At 66.3% G+C, this 16,040-nt stretch overlaps 1 protein-coding gene across 6 annotated transcripts; it reads left to right on the forward strand.

Moving 5' to 3' along the window:
• The first annotated feature begins 1,618 nt into the window (after nt 1-1,618).
• MDC1 (mediator of DNA damage checkpoint 1) lies at nt 1,619-15,807 on the forward strand. 6 transcript variants are annotated; one of them, XR_012154899.1, is made up of 16 exons: nt 1,619-1,832; nt 3,074-3,203; nt 3,546-3,998; nt 5,149-5,227; nt 5,919-7,636; nt 8,278-8,373; nt 8,637-8,705; nt 8,961-9,005; nt 9,543-10,010; nt 10,208-10,308; nt 10,459-11,097; nt 11,493-11,606; nt 13,068-13,250; nt 13,399-13,583; nt 14,924-15,034; nt 15,478-15,567. XR_012154899.1 is itself a non-coding variant. In XM_073311330.1 (16 exons), the coding sequence occupies exons 1-16, from the start codon at nt 1,704-1,706 to the stop codon at nt 15,730-15,732; spliced, it is 4,716 nt and encodes a 1,571-aa protein (XP_073167431.1). In that variant the 5' UTR covers nt 1,627-1,703; the 3' UTR covers nt 15,733-15,807. The 6 variants fall into 6 exon arrangements, 5 of the variants coding, with proteins under 5 accessions (XP_073167435.1, XP_073167434.1, XP_073167433.1 ...); XM_073311330.1 differs by having other exon boundaries at nt 1,627-1,832; nt 13,399-13,524; nt 15,478-15,807; XM_073311332.1 differs by lacking the exon at nt 13,068-13,250 and having other exon boundaries at nt 1,626-1,832; nt 13,399-13,524; nt 15,478-15,807.
• The last annotated feature ends 233 nt before the right edge of the window (nt 15,808-16,040 follow it).

Below are 16,040 nucleotides of genomic sequence, written 5' to 3' on the forward strand. Positions count from 1 at the left end.
CTGACCCAGTGTGGCCATTCTTATGTACCTTCTGTCTGTCCACCCATCCATCCACCCCCATGCATCCCCTCTCTCCATCCACCCATATACATACCTGCTATCCCTCCCCCCCCCATACACCCACTCCAGCCATCCACACACCTTCTATCTGTCCGTCCATCCAGCCCCATGCATCCCCTCTAGCCATCCATCCCCATCCACCCCTTCCAGCCATCCACATGCCATCTGTCCATCCATCCAGCCCCATGCATCCCCTCTAGCCATCCAGCCCCATGCACCCCTTTTAGCCATCCACATGCCATCTGTCCATCCATCCAGCCCCATGCACCCCCTCCAGCCATCCAGCCCCATGCACCCCCTCCAGCCATCCAGCCCCATGCACCCCCCCCCGGCCATCCAGCCCCATCGAGCCCTTCCAGCCATCCAGCCATCCAGATGCCATCTGTCCATCCATCCAGCCCCATGCACCCCCTCTAGCCATCCAGCCCCATGCACCCCCTTTAGCCATCCACATGCCATCTGTCCATCCATCCAGCCCCATGCATCCCCTCTAGCCATCTATCCCCATCCACCAGCCAGCCATCCCCATCCACCCCTTCCAGCCATCCAGCCCTCTACATGCCATCTGTCCATCCATCCAGCCCCATGCACCCCCTCCAGCCATCCAGCCCCATGCACCCCCTCCAGCCACCCAGCCCCATGCATCCCCTCTAGCCATCTATCCCCATCCACCAGCCAGCCATCCCCATCCACCCCTTCCAGCCATCCAGCCCTCTACATGCCATCTGTCCATCCATCCAGCCCCATGCACCCCCTCCGGCCATCCAGCCCCATGCACCCCCTCCGGCCATCCAGCCCCATGCACCCCCTCCGGCCATCCAGCCCTCTACATGCCATCTGTCCATCCATCCAGCCCCATGCACCCCCTCCAGCCACCCAGCCCTCTACATGCCATCTGTCCAGCCATCCAGCCCCATGCACCCCCTCCGGCCATCCAGCCCCATGCACCCCCTCCGGCCATTCCCTGCAAATCACCCCAGGCCCCGGATCTTCTGGAGGACTGGTGTGTACGCTCTAGCCTCCCACACCAAGGCTCTATGGTTGCGCGGTGTTCTCCGCACAAGCGTATTCACCTCCATGGTCGCAGGTGACGTCATGGGGAGAAGAGGGCGGGGCCCGCGGTGGGGGAGGACCTCGGCGCGTACGCTCTAGCTACTCTTACGGGCTCGCCCCCCCCTCTATGGTTCCGGTGAGATTGTCCACGGACCGCAGCCGCCATGCCTTGGAGGACCCAGCCTGCCCAGTCCAGCCTGCAAAAGCCCCCACGGCTCGATGGTCCAGTGGTAACGTCTAGGCAACGCGTTTCCTCTCTATGATCCCAGGTGGCGCTCGTCGGGAGGAGCGACAGCGCCTCCATGTTGTGGCGGACCCGTCGTGTACACTCTAGCCTAGGGCACGGTATCACTCTATGGTCTCCAGGGTAATATCTACCCGAACATTGGCCTCTCTATGGTCCTCGTTGGCGCCAAAAGGGCGGGGTGACGGACTCGTAGTGAACAATCTAGCCAGGAACCCTGTGCTGCTCTATGGTTCCGGGTCGACACTCTACACGCACATCCGCCTCCTCTCGATGCTCCAACCTCCAGACGAGGCCCCAGGGAGCAGCGGGGCGGGAACAAGGGCGGTAGGACCCGCCCATCCCAATGACGGGCACCCACACTGACCAATCAGAACAAGAGAAGGCTATGCCGGAAGGCCCCGGCTGGCCAATCAGGGGCCTCCCCGCTGGGAAGCGCGGAGAGGGACCTGGGGGGCCGCAGTTGGAACAGGAGGTGAGGGGGGGGCCTGGCAGAGCTGGGGGGGCAAAGAGGGGCGGGGCTGACAGGGGGCACTGGGGGGAGTGAGGGGCACGGGGGGGCACTGGGGGGGCGGGGAGGCTGACGGGGCGCGGGACAGTGTGGGGCTCGGGGGGGGCCTGACACGGGCGGGGAGGGGCATGCGGGGGGGGGTGCCGGGGCTGCCAGGGGGCGGGGGGCAGAGAGGGGGCACTGGGGGGGCGGGAAGGGGGCACGGGGGGTGCCGGGGATGGAGGGGCACGGGCAGGGGGCGGTGGGGGGGAGTGAGGGGCACGGGAGGGGGGCACTGGGGGCGGGGAGGGGGCAGTGAGGCGTATGCGGGGGGGTGCTGGGGCTGCCAGGGGGTGGGGGGGCAGTGAGGGGCACGGGGGGTGCCGGGGGTGGGGGGGCAGTGAGGGGCACGGGGGGTGCCGGGGGTGGGGGGGCAGTGAGGGGCACGGGCGGGGGGCACTGGCGGCTGGGAGGGGGCAGTGAGGCGTATGTGGAGGGGTGCTGGGGCTGCCAGGGGGTGGGGGGGCAGTGAGGGGCACGGGCGGGGGGCAGTGAGGGGCACGGGAGGGGGGCACTGGCGGCTGGGAGGGGGCAGTGAGGCGTATGTGGGGGGGTGCTGGGGCTGCCAGGGGGCGGGGGGGCAGTGAGGGGCACGGGAGGGGGGCACTGGGGGCGGGGAGGGGGCAGTGAGGCGTATGTGGAGGGGTGCTGGGGCTGCCAGGGGGCGGGGGGGCAGTGAGGGGCACGGGAGGGGGGCACTGGCGGCTGGGAGGGGGCAGTGAGGCGTATGCGGGGGGGTGCTGGGGCTGCCAGGGGGTGGGGGGGCAGTGAGGGGCACGGGCGGGGGGCACTGGCGGCTGGGAGGGGGCAGTGAGGCGTATGCGGGGGGGTGCTGGGGCTGCCAGGGGGTGGGGGGGCAGTGAGGGGCACGGGCGGGGGGCAGTGAGGGGCACGGGAGGGGGGCACTGGCGGCTGGGAGGGGGCAGTGAGGCGTATGCGGGGGGGTGCTGGGGCTGCCAGGGGGCGGGGGGGCAGTGAGGGGCACGGGAAGGGGGCGGGGGGGCCGACAGGGGGCGGGGGCAGTGAGGGGCACCGGGGGGTGCTGGTGCTGCCAGGGGGGTGGGGAGGCAGAGAGGGACACGGGGGGCGGGGCTGATAGGGGGCACTGGGGGGAGGGGAGCACTGGGGGGGTGCCCGTCACTCACCCTGTGACTGTTGCCCTGCAGGCCATGGATCAGACCCAGCTGCTGGAGTGGGGGGAGGACGGGGACCCCTCTGGGGGAGAGGCCGACGGGGAAGCCCCCCGGCCCGTGGGGCGGCTGCACCTGCTCAGCAGCAAATACGGGCCAGAGCAAGGTCAGTGGTGCTGGGTGGGGATGGGGGGAGGGGGCTGGGGCCGGCCCCGCCCATCAGAGCCACCCGCCCCTTGGAGATTTCACCTGCTCACTTGGGGGATCCTATTGGGATCCAGGAAGTGGGCGGGCACCGGTGCTCTGATGACCCTCGATGATGGCATCCTGGCGCCAGGACTCCTGGGTTCTCTCCTGAGCTCTGGGAGGGGAGTGGGGGCTAGTGGTTAGAGCGGCGGGGGGCTGGGAGCCAGGACTCCTGGGTTCTCTCCCCTACTCCGGGAGGGGAATGGGGTCTACTGGCTCACCCTGGGTGTCAGGACTCCGGGGTTCTCTTTCTCCCCCCCAGATTTCTGGATCTACCCCGGGGAGAATGTGGTGGGGCGGCTGCCGAGCTGCCAGGTCTGCCTGCCGGCCCCCTCTGTCTCCAAGGCCCATGCGGTGATCGAGGTCCCGGTGCCGGATGGACCCCACTTGCTCTATGATCGGGGCAGCCTGAACCGGACCCGGCGCCAGCGTGCCGTGCTGCTGCCCCATGTCCGCTACAGCCTGGAGGATGGCGACACCCTCATGTTCGGGGACTTGGGCTGCCAGTACTTCCTGCTGCCCCTGGTGGGCGCCGACCCTGAAGACTCTCTGGAGGTGCCGCCCACCCAGCCCCGGGTCCCCAACACCCTGGCCATCGAGGAAACCCCTGCGCCCAGCAAGAGGATGGGCTACGGGGCCCTGCTGGCCAGGGACTCTGAGGATGAGGAGGAGTCGCAGGGCGGAGGAAGGCTCCTGCAACTACCGGGGAGCAATGGTGAGTTGGGATTGTGGGGATGGGTCTGTAATGTTATTGCAGACCCTAAAATAACAAACCAGCAACCCCACGCTCATACCATTGCTGGTTTGTTTTTCTGTTTGGGCTCCCGCTTCCACTTAAATTACATCTAGCTATTGCATTATTAGGGCAACCCCGTGATATTATGGTAGGCCCTACAATAACAAACCAGGCGTGGCACAAGTCGGGCTGGGGTGCGGCAGGACTGCCAATGATTCTGTGTCTGGGCTCCTGCCCTCAAGTTTATAAAGAGCCCTGGAGTGAAGGGACCCTATGGTATTGTGATAAACTCTTCAATAACAAACTAGCCAGGGCATGAGTGTGGGGGACTGGGCATGATTCTATGTCTGGGCTCCTCCCTCTTCCACACAGATTACACAGTCCTCGCACTTGGGCAACTCTATAATATTATGGTAGGCCCTACGATAATGAACTAGCCACGGTCTGCACGCAGGGGGGCTGAGAGCGAGTCTGTATCTGGGTTCCCACTTCCACACAGATTAGGCACAGTCCTGGCATTAGGGCAACCCCCTCCGTATGATATTATGATAGGCTCTACAACAACAAACCAGGCATGGCATGAGTGTGGGATTCAGAAGTGTGGGGGGTGGGGGTTGAGTCTGTATGGACTCCCTCTTCCTGCAAGGTTACACACAATTGTGGCACTAGGGTACCCTGTGATATTACTATAGACCCTACAATAACAAAGTAGCTAGGTGAGGGCATGAGTAGGGTAGTGGGAGGTTCTGTTGAGCCCCCACCCCGCCTATGCACAGGGACCTTATGATATTACTGTAGACCCTACAATAACAAACCAGTGTTAATGGGCAAGCATTCCTGGGTTCTGTTCCCGTGGCGTAAGGGCTAGTCACTGGAGCAGGGGAGGGGGCTGGGAGTCGGGACTCCTGGCTTTGTTTGTACCCCTCTCTATTACAGTAGACCCTACGATAACAAATTGGGGGTGGGAGGGATGAGGGTCGGGAATTCCATGTCTGGACTTCCCCTCTGGTTACTGACAGCGCCAGCGCTCAGGCATCCTACGATATTATGGTAACAAACCTTCTGCAGGTGGGAGACGCACAGGCCCCCGGATTCCCTGCTGACACCCTGTGTCTGTCTTCTCCACCAGGCTCCGACTCCTCCTCTGACACCGGAGTCCGTTCCGATGCAGCGTTCTCCTCCCCGTGCGCAACTGTGGTGCCGGAAAGGTAGAGACGGACATAGGTTCTGTCCTGGCTCTGGGTGGGGAGCGGGGTCTAGTGGTTAGAGCGAGGGGGGGATTTGCTGCAGGGAGCGAGGCAGGGGGCTCAGCAGGGGGCGCTCTCCTCCAGCAGTAAGTGCTGACCCCAAGATCCCAGTGCGGCACTGTGCTGCGGGGGCTTGGTAGCAGGAGCTGCCCCATGGGGTGGGCTCAGTAGGGGGCGCTGTGCTATGGGGCAGGGAGCTCAGTAGAGGGTGCTGTGGGAGACTTGGTAGCGGGAGCTGTGTCGTGGAGCGGGCTTGATAGAGGCTGCTGGGGGGGCTTAGTAGTGGGAGCCATGCCGCAGGGTGGGCTTGGTAGGGGGCATTGTGCTGTGGGGCAGGGGGCTGCTGTAGGGCTCAGTAGGGGGTACTGGGGTTGGGGGGGTTCAGTGGGGGGAGCTGTGCTGCGCGGCAGGGGGCTCGGGAGGGAGCACAGGCACGTTCGGGGGGGTGCTATGCTGAGGGGCGGGGGCTTGGTAGGGAGCGCAGCGGGGCTTGATAGGGGGCACTGTGCTGTGGGGCGGGGGTTCAGTGGAGGGCGCTGCGGGGGGCTCGGGAGGGAGCTCGGTGGGGGCGCTGTGCTGTGGGGTGGGCGGTTCGGTAGTGCTGACTCTGTAGGTTACGGTGGGTTCTGATCTGCTGTTCTCTGCCCCCCAGCGATGAGGAAGGTGGCGAGACCCCTGACGCCCCCTGCCCCTCCCTGCGCCTGAGCTACGGCGGCGAGAGGCCCCCCGGCCCGCCGGAGAACGGAGTCGCTGCCCTGGGTGCCGAGCAGCCCAGGGCCATGGGGGTTGTTGGGACGGCCCGAGAGCCTGCGCTGGCCACCTGCCGCTTGGTCAAGGGGCCTGGCCACAGGGGCGTCGGCACGGGCCAGGCACCAGCTGTCGGGGGCCTGGGGAACGGTTGCCTCGCTGAGGTGGGCAGCGTTACAGATGTGGAGGAGGAGGTATGGCATCCAGATGTTGTGCAGAAGAGCCATGGACCTGTTGTCCTGGGGGAGAGCGATACAGATGTGGAGAATCTAGATGTTGTGGATCCAAAGAGCCACCCGCCTGCCGTTGAGCTGGGTGGTGATACAGATGTGGAGGAGGAGGCAGAGAATGCAGATGTGCATCCAAAGGGCCATCAGCTTGCCGGAAATGGGGACAGCGATACAGATGTGGAGGAGGCGGCGGTGAAGAATCCAGATGTGCAGCAGAACCATCGACATACTCTCCCTGGGGGCAGAGACACACATGTGGAGGGGGGAGTGGAGAATCCAGATGATACGCATCCCGAGAGCCATCACTCTGCCAAAGATGGGGAGAGCGATACAGATGTGGAGGAGGTTGCAGAGAATCCAGATGTACAGAAGAGCCATCAGCCCGCTGTTGAGGTGGGCAGTGATACAGATGTGGAGGAGGAGAAGGCAGAGACTCCAGTGGTTGTACCGAACAACCATCAACTTGTTTCCCCAGGGGGTGGAGATGCAGATGTGGCGCGGGCGGTGGGAAAACCAGATGTGCATCCTAAGGGCCATCAGCCTGCAGGAAATGAGGACAGCGATACAGATGTGGAGGAGTTTGTGGGAAATCCAGATGTCACTGCAAAGAGCCATCTACCCGCTGTTGATGTGGGCAGTGATACAGATGTGGAGGAAAAGGAGGCAAAGAATCCAGATGTTGTAACAAAGAGCCATCAACTTGCTCTCCCTGGAGACAGAGATACAGATGTGACGGGGACAGTGGGGAAATCAGATGTGCATCCTAAGGGCCATCGGCCTGCAGGAAATGAGGACAGCGATACAGATGTGGAGGAGTTTGTGGGAAATCCAGATGTCACTGCAAAGAGCCATCTACCCGCTGTTGATGTGGGCAGTGATACAGATGTGGAGGAGTCTGTGGGGAATCCAGATGTTGTACAGAGGAGCCATCAGCCCACTGTGGAGGCAGGCGACGATACAGATGTGGAGGAGGCTGAGGGGAAACCAGATATTGGAAGACAAAAGGACCCCCCGCCTGTCGCCGCTGAGGACAGTGATACAGATGTGGAGGAGGCTGAGGGGAAACCAGATGTTGGAAGACAAAAGGACCCCCCGCCTGTCGCCGCTGAGGACAGCGATACAGATGTGGAGGAGAATCCAGATGTTGGCCAACAGACACTCCACCTGCCTACAGCCAGTGGAGACAGCGACACAGATGTGGAGGGAGCTCCCGGGGCAGAGTTCGACCAGGCACCAGGTCTGGTGGGGGGCCCAGCCCAGGCAGGTGGGGAGGAGCTACCGGCCCCCCAGTCCCATGTCAGCCCAGAGGCCAAGGTGATGGACACCGAGGGGAACAAAGAGCCAGCGTGGGGCCCAGCCCAGCCCGGAGACGACAGCGAGACGGATGTGGAGGGTAAATATGGGGGCTGGGAGACACAGGCCCTGCCCTGCCGTCCCGGACGCCTGGGTCCCGTTCCCTGCCCCGGTCTCCGGCTCCCGAGGCCCTGCCCCTGCCGTCCCGGACGCCTGGGTCCCGTTCCCTGCCCCGGTCTCCGGCTCCCGAGGGGTGAGGGCCCTGCCCTGCCGTCCCGGACGCCTGGGTCCCGTTCCCTGCCCCGGTCTCCGGCTCCCGAGGCCCTGCCCCTGCCATCCCGGACGCCTGGGTCCCGTTCCCTGCCCCAGTCTCCGGCTCCCGAGGGGTGAGGGCCCTGCCCTGCTGTCCCGGACGCCTGGGTCCCGTTCCCTGCCCCGGTCTGCGGCTCCCGAGGGGTGAGGGCCCTGCCCTGCCGTCCCGGACGCCTGGGTCCTGTTCCCTGCCCCGGTCTGCGGCTCCCGAGGGGTGAGGGCCCTGCCCTGCCATCCCGGACGCCTGGGTCCCGTTCCCTGCCCCGGTCTCCGGCTCCCGAGGCCCTGCCCCTGCCATCCCGGACGCCTGGGTCCCGTTCCCTGCCCCGGTCTCCGGCTCCCGAGGGGTGAGGGCCCTGCCCTGCATGCTGGGCTGGGATCAGGCGCGTCAGTTTCACCTGGAGTCTCCGCTCTTCTTCCCCTTCCCAGAGGACGCTGATTTTGCCCTGCAGGCCACGCAGTGCTACCTGGCTGAGGAGACCCCGTCCGCGGGGGCCGAGGCCGCCAGAGCCCCCGCGGCGGCAGGTGGGACACCTGAGTTCCATCCCTGGCTCTGGGAGGGGAGTGGGATCTGTGGTTAAGGGGGGAGGGCGGAGCCAGGACTCCTGGGTTCTGTATCTGTGTGACCTCTGGCATGTCTCTTCCCCTTTCTGTGCCTCAGTTTCCCCCCATGACCTAGCGTTCGTCCCTCCCTCTGAGCAGGCGATCTGTGGGGTTGTGGGGCCGTGAGCGAAGAGATCGGTGGTGGGAAAGCTGTGAAGGACCCTGGGTAATTCCTCTCTCCACAGATTCTGGGAGCAGCCTAGAGGAGGAAGCCACCCAGACGTTTGTCTTCAGATCACCCCCACCTGCAAAAGGTGGGTTGGGGGGGAATCCCAGCCCCCATCAGCGTCTCCTCCCGGGGTGGCTCCATCTGGTGGCCAGACAGGGCAGCTCAGTCTCCGTGGCCCTGCTGGGTTGAGAACTCACCAATGTCACCAGAGGGGCGGAGTTAGTGATGCCCCTGGGGGCGGGGCCGCAGGCAGGGGGTGGAGTTAGTGACCCCAGGGGCAGGGCCTCAGGCAGTCACCCCTCCCCCACCAATTCCTGCTGCCACTCTCATCCCTTTGCAGGGTCCGTGATGTCGCCCCCTGCTGGCCCAGCCCTGCACGCTCCAGGTGAGCACAACGGCCCCACGCTGGGTTAAGGCGCTCAGGGTAAGGGGGGGGGGCAGAGAGGAAACCCGTCTGGAGCCGCCATCTTGGATTTCATGGTGGGGAGGAGGAGGAGGAGGTTGCTAAGGATTCTGGGAAGCGCGAGAGCTGCTGCTGTGACAGACCTGCCCTGACTGGTCTCCCCGCCTCTGTGCCAGGCTGGGCCGAGCCACCCAGTGCTGACTGGAGTGATTAGAGCAGGGGCTTGGAGCCCGAACTCCTGGGTTCTCTCCCCGGCTCTGGGAGGGGAGTGGGGGCTAGTGGTTAGAGGGGGGTGGGATGGGAGCCAGGACGCCTGGGTTCTCTCCCCGGCTCTGGGAGGGGAGTGGGGGCTAGTGGTTAGAGCAGGGTGGGATGGGAGCCAGGACGCCTGGGTTCTCTCCCCAGCTCTGGGAGGGGAGTGGGGGCTAGTGGTTAGAGTGAGGAAGAGGGGCTGGGAGCCAGGATGCCTGGGTTCTATCCTCATCTTCTTTTCCCCCCTCCTCCTCCCCCCACCCTCAGTCTGCGCCTCTTCAGAGAAGGAGGAGGACTCGGACGAGGATCTGTATGTTGTGGGGGCGACTCAGTTGTTCTGCGAGGACCCCGGGCTCCACTCGGACCAGCCCACCCAGCCCTTCACCCCCGAGGAGGACACCCAGCTGCTGCTCCGCCATCCGCCACCAGGGGGAGCCCTGTCTCAGGAGCCGGCGCAGCCCGCAGTACCCGGCCCGGCCTCTGGGGGGCTGCTGCCCCTCGGCACCCAGGCCCCCGCTGCTGCTCGCCTCGGCCCCAAGGAGGAGTCAGAGCCCCCTGGCCGGGCGCTGCCAGCAGGGGGCGCTGGGGGGGAGCTGCCGGAAGAGGAGGAATCCCAGCCCGTGCGCCTCGTGCTGAGCGCCCCCCGCAGACCAGCCCTGGCACTGCCGGGTGAGGGCGGGCGGGCAGGAGCGGAGCCCGGAGGCAGCCGCTCCGGGCAGCGCCTGAGACGGCAGGGTGAGTGATGGGGGGGTGAGTGATGGGGGGTGGGGGGGGGGGTGAGTGATGGGGGGTGGGGGGGGGTGTGAGACACCCTGTGCAAGGAGCAGGGGTGTTGCTGGCAGTCACATGATGTGCCTTGGCAGGCAGCGACATCTAGTGGCAATGAAGGGAACTGCAGTTGCTGATTGGAATTAATTCATCCTCTTCTCCAGGTGGCCCGGAGGCTGCGGAGAGATGGGAGACCCCAGCGGCTGTCGGGGTCACGGGGGCTGGGGCCCACCCGCCGGGGGCACGGCCTGAGGATGCTGGGAAGGTGAGCAGGGGCTGGCGCCCTCTCCTGGAGGAATGGAGACTGCACACACTGACTGGGGAGCTCCTGCACCACGTTCTCCCGGAGCTGGGGACAGAACCCAGGAGTCCTGGATCCCAGCCCCCCAATCTCTGTCTCTCTTTCCCCCCCCAGGTCCCAGAGGTTCATCCCAGTCCTTCCACACCCGTGAGGCGCCGGAGCCTGCGATCCGCTCCGGTTCCCGCTCCCCCTCCACCAGCCCCTGCTCCAGAGAGGCGGAGCCGGCGGGGTGGGGCGGAGAAGCCAGTGGGGTCTGGAGACCCCAGCCAGCCCACCCCGGCCGCCCCCCAGCGTAGGGGGCGGCGTCAGCTCTGCAGCCCGGCCGTGTACATGGAGGCGCCGGAGCCGGGGAGCGTCGAGGAGGTGGACCAGCCCGGCCCTGTGAAGAGGCCCAGGAGGGCTGTGCGGACCCAGGACCCCCCCACGGAGCCAGAGGCCTCGAGCCAGGGGGCACCAGGCCGGGCCCGGAGATGTCGGGGGGCTGCAGGCACGGAACCAGCCCCAGCCAACAAGCCCAGGAGGGGTTCAGGGGGACCAGAGCCGGAGGCGTTGCAGGGCCGAGCCCGGCGGTCCCAGAGAGTCCCCGCCCTGGAGCCAGCCCCCAGGAGGAGGGGTGCAGCAGAGCCAGCCAGGGAGGCCCGAGGCAAGCGGAGAGGGGTGGCCACCCCGGATCCGCCTCAGGTGCAGGGCAAGGGACAAGTGGGCAGTACCATGGCCCAAGAGGATGCTGGGAGCGATGCCAGAAAGAGGCAGGTGGGTAACAGGCCACTGGGCAGGACTGGCAGGGCTGCGAGAAAGTCCCCACCGCAGGTGTCGGGCCCCACCCCTAACTTGCTATGGACAGGGCCTGGCCACTGGGAGGCGGGGCCTAATATGGGTGGGGCCTGGGCACTAGGGGCCAGGGTGTAATTTATTGTGTGGACAGACTGACTCCGGTTGTTTGCAAAATGGGCGGGGTATAATTTTCTGGGGGCGGAGCCTGATACAGTGTGGTGGGGGAATCCATTGCTGGGGTGGACTCGAGGTGCAGGGCCTGTCCTGCGAGGGGGTGGGACTATGGGGGTGTGGTCTAAGTGGCTGGGGAGAACTCCGAAGGGGCGGGGTGGGGGGGCTGTAAGTGAGTCTCACTCCCCTCATTGCCCCTGCAGGAGGCGCCGGTCCCCACATTGCGCCGTCAGAGCACAGAGAACAAGGTGGAGGGGCTGCGAGCCAGGGCCCCTCGCCGATCCCAGGGGGCAGCCGGTGGCACGACCTCCCCCAGGGTAAGAAAGCCCAGGACTGCGGGGCGGGGAGGCCCTTCCCCTCTAGGGGGTGCCAACTCCCATCCCGCCCCACGTATCTCCCAGCTCTGGGTTCTATCCTGGTTCAGAGGAGGGAGTGGGGGGGGGACGACAGGGACTGTGTAGACCGATCTGTAGATGATACATAATCTGCCCGCCTCTGGGGAGACACACACTGAGTTCTTCACCTTCCCAGAGGCGGTGGGGTCGGACTTCAGCCCTGGGGCTTTGGGCTCCGTCCCCCCAGCTCACCACCCCCCTCCCATGGCCTCCACGGCTTAATTTGTCACAGTAAATCGGCTGGGAAAGGTGATATCTGTCGGTTTGTTCATATCGCTTCTCGCAGCCAGCTGGGAGACGGTGAAAAGCGATGTTAACAGACAAGTGTCACGTCTCGCAGCAGTAGACCACTAGCTAACCAACCAAACCGTCCCCCTCCGAAAAGAGACGGGAACGTGCAAAGCACCCTGTTTGCGTTTCTGTGCTGTCGGTCCAGTAAAGAACAGAGACGACTCTGCGTTACTTCTGTGACTGAGTCAGGAAAAGACCCTCCTACGTAAATCGATGCCCATGATTGGGACGTGTCGAGGTGCACGTTTATTTGTGTTTCCTCAAATTAATGAAGCGTTTTAGGGAAAACTGGCAGAGCGGCCACCAGCAGGAGTTGGTGGCCGCGCTCTCAGGCCACCAGAAATGTGTCGAGAGGCCTGAGGAGGTTAACGCATGGCGGTGATGCGCTGGCTGCGGCTCGCGTACCTGTTTCCTGCGTCAGTTCGCTGCCATGACGCCCTGGTGGTTGGCTGTTCCTGTGGCCAGCAGTTCCCCTCGTGCGTTACTTTTAGTCCCGTCCCCCCCCACTCTCCCCCCCCACACAGACACACTCGGGGTTTCCGTTGGGCCATTTGTTCAGAGTCCAGAGACCTGCTGACCTGCTGGGGCCGGTGTGGGGCGGGACACGGCCCGTCGGGCCCTGGCACGGGTGCAAGGCGGGAGGGGGGGTGGGGGGGGCTGGAATCCAGGCTCCAGCAGGCCTGCACTGGAGTGGAAGTGGGTGGTCAGGCTGTACCAAGTTGGGGGGGGGGCTGTACCCCTACCTTTAACGGACCTAATGGGAACGTACCAAGCCGTAAGGGTGGGGTAGGAGAGGAATTTACCATGGTGCCTTGCTGTGGGGAGGGGATGAGGAGCTGGTAGCAAACAGCTCCCCCTCCTTGGGGTGGGAGGGGACGTACCAAGTTACCCTGCCCGGGGGGGGGAGGGTGTGAGGGGACCATACCAAACAGCCCTGCCCCCTGGGTGGTGGGGAGGGGGATTTAGCAAGTTACTCTGCCCCTGGGGGTGGTGGGGAAGGGACTGTACCAAGCCGCCCCGCTTGCGAGGGGCGGGGAGGGGGGCAGTCTGGGGGACGGGCTGGTCCGTGCTGACTGGGCTCCCCGCCCCCAGGTGCTGTTCACGGGGGTGATTGACGAGGCGGGCGAGGGGGTGGTCTCGGCGCTGGGCGGGACGCTGGCCCAGTCGGTCTTCGACTGCACCCACCTGGTGACGGACCGGGTGCGCCGCACCGTCAAGTTCCTGTGCGCCCTGGCCCGGGGGGTGCCCATCGTCACGCTGGACTGGCTGGCCAAGGTACCCCGGGGGGGGGGCAGGGTGGGAGGGGGGACCCTGTGGGGGAGGGGCAGGGCGGAGGGAACGATTGGGGCGAGGCTGGGGACCGGAGGGCGGGAGAGGAAGCAACATTGGGGGGCTGCCCCAGGTGACCCTTCCCCTCCCCCAGAGCGGACGCAGCACCTGCTTCCTGTCGCCCAGCGGCTTCCTGGTGCGGGACCCCGAGCAAGAGCGAAACTTCCACTTCAGCCTGGCCCAGTCGCTGCAGCGAGCGCGCGGGGGGGCCCTGCTGCAGGTGAGCCCCCCCCCGACCCCATTGACACCCCCTGCACCATGCGGGGGGCCCTGCTGCAGGTGAGCCCCCCTCTGTCCCCATTGACACCCCCTGCACCACGCGGGGGGGCCTGCTGCAGGTGAGACCCCCCCCGTCCCCATTGACACCCCCTGCACCACGCGGGGGGCCCTGCTGGAGGTGAGCCCCCCCGACCCCGTTGACACCCCCTGCACCACGCGGGGGGGCCTGCTGCACGTGAAACCCCCCCCGTCCCCATTGACACCCCCTGCACCACGCGGCGGGGCCTGCTGCAGGTGAGCCCCCCCCGACCCCATTGACACCCCCTGCACCACGCGGGGGGGCCCTGCTGCAGGTGAGCCCCCCCCGACCCCATTGACACCCCCTGCACCACGCGGGGGGGCCCTGCTGCAGGTGAGCCCCCCCGACCCCATTGACACCCCCTGCACCACGCGGGGGGGCCCTGCTGCAGGTGAGCCCCCCCCGACCCCATTGACACCCCCTGCACCACGCGGGGGGCCTGCTGCACGTGAGCCCCCCCCGACCCCATTGACACCCCCTGCACCACACAGGGGGGCCCTGCTGCAGGTGAGCCCCCCCCCCGACCCCATTGACACCCCCTGCACCACGCGGGGGGCCTGCTGCACGTGAGCCCCCCCCGACCCCATTGACACCCCCTGCACCACGCGGGGGGGCCCTGCTGCAGGTGAGCCCCCCCCGACCCCATTGACACCCCCTGCACCACGCGGGGGGCCTGCTGCACGTGAGCCCCCCCCGACCCCATTGACACCCCCTGCACCACACAGGGGGGCCCTGCTGCAGGTGAGCCCCCCCCCGACCCCATTGACACCCCCTGCACCACGCGGGGGGCCTGCTGCACGTGAGCCCCCCCGACCCCATTGACACCCCCTGCACCACGCGGGGGGCCTGCTGCACGTGAGACCCCCCCCCCCGTCCCCATTGACACCCCCTGCACCATCCTGGGCCCTTGCCGTTGAGACCCCTTCCCCCCCACACACTGCCCACTTCGGGGGGCCCGTCTGCATGTTAAACCCAACTGGCTCCCCCCAACATCCACCCCCCACTAGCCTCTTGCAGGTGAGACCCTCTGAACCCGCTCACCCCCCCCCCAGTCTGCTCCCCACCGTACACCACATGGGGGGGGGAGAGCTGCAGTTGTGGGCCCCCCCCCACTCATGCCCTAAGCACCCTGGTGGACCCATCTGGGCAGGATGCCGCCTGCAACTGGCCCTGTCACAAGCTCCTCACCCTCGAGGTCTCAGCTGTGGACACATGGTCCATGGGCCCTGCCCCTCGCTGGCTCCGCCCCTTCCACAGGCTCCGCCCCTTCCCTCATGGGAGCAGGGGGTGGGTCAGTCACAGCCGCGTCCCCCTCCCGCAGGGCTACGAGATTCACGTCACCCCCAACGTCAAGCCGGAGCCCGAGCACATGAAGGACATCATCCAGTGCAGCGGGGGGGTCTTCCTGCCCCATATGCCCCGGACGTACAAGGTGAGGGGGGAGTGAGGGGCACCGGCAGAGCTGGGAGAGGGGCTGCGGGTTGGCAGTGAGGGGCAGGGGAGGTTGGGGGGGGGGGAGTGAAGGGGAGGGGAGCTGCGGGGCAGCAATGAGGGGTGCAGGGAGGAGGGAAGGGAGTGAGGGGCACAGGAGGAGGGGAGCTGTGGGGCAGGAGTGACGGAAGAAAGTGCGGGCTGTGGGTCGGGACTGAGGGGCACGGAGGGGGCTGCGGGTTGGCAGTGACAGGCAGGGGAGGTTGGGGGGGACACGGGGAGGGGGGCTGAAGGGCAGCGGGGAGGAGGGGAGGGAGTGAGGGGCACAGGAGGAGGGGGGCTGTGGGGCAGGAGTGACGGAAGGAAGGGGGGCTGCCGGTCGGGACTGAGGGGCACAGAAGGGGGGGCTGCGGGTCGGGAGTGAGCAGGATTTAACCCTTTCAGGACAAGCGCGTCATCATCTCCTGCCCCGAAGACCTTCCCCGCTGCCGACCCGCCCTGAGCGCCCGGCTGCCCGTCGCCAGCACCGAGTTCCTCCTGACGGGCATCCTCCAGCAGGCTGTCGACCTGGCCTCCTACCGCCTGGACGGCACGCCTGCCCCGCCCAGTGCCGCTACCCCTGCCACCCGGGGGAGCAAGAGGAAGGGGGCAGCGGGTCCTGCCCCCGCCCCGCCCAGGTCTGCCAAGAGGCGGCGCTGAGGGGTCCTTGGACCTATGAGCCTTAACCCTGTAAATACCCCGCTTTTCTAGCTCAATAAAGTCATTTTGAAATAATGTGGCTAATATGGGGCCTTTTTCCTCTAGGGGGCGTCAGCTCCCACCTGGTCCCAGGGCGGGGACTGGCTGGCTCAGGGGGGCGGGGAATGGGGCACGGGGCCTGTCCCCTCTAGGGGGCACCGGCTCCCATCTGGCCCCGGGGCGGGGACTGGCTGGCTCAGGGGGGCGGGGAATGGGGCAGAGGCCTGTCCTCTCTGGGGGGTGCTGGCTCCCATCTGGCCCAGGGCGGG

The sequence above is a fragment of the Lepidochelys kempii genome, chromosome 14, assembly GCF_965140265.1.
Source record: "Lepidochelys kempii isolate rLepKem1 chromosome 14, rLepKem1.hap2, whole genome shotgun sequence".
NCBI lineage: Eukaryota > Metazoa > Chordata > Testudines > Cheloniidae > Lepidochelys > Lepidochelys kempii.

Excerpts from the sequence above, each read along its gene's own strand:
- MDC1 (XM_073311330.1), top strand. The coding sequence starts at position 1,704 with ATGACGGGCACCCACACTGACCAATCAGAACAAGAGAAGGCTATGCCG. Across the intron at positions 9,006-9,542 it reads CCCAGCCCTGCACGCTCCAG|TCTGCGCCTCTTCAGAGAAG; the intron begins GTGAGCACAACG and ends CCCCACCCTCAG. Across the intron at positions 10,309-10,458 it reads GGCCTGAGGATGCTGGGAAG|GTCCCAGAGGTTCATCCCAG; the intron begins GTGAGCAGGGGC and ends TTCCCCCCCCAG.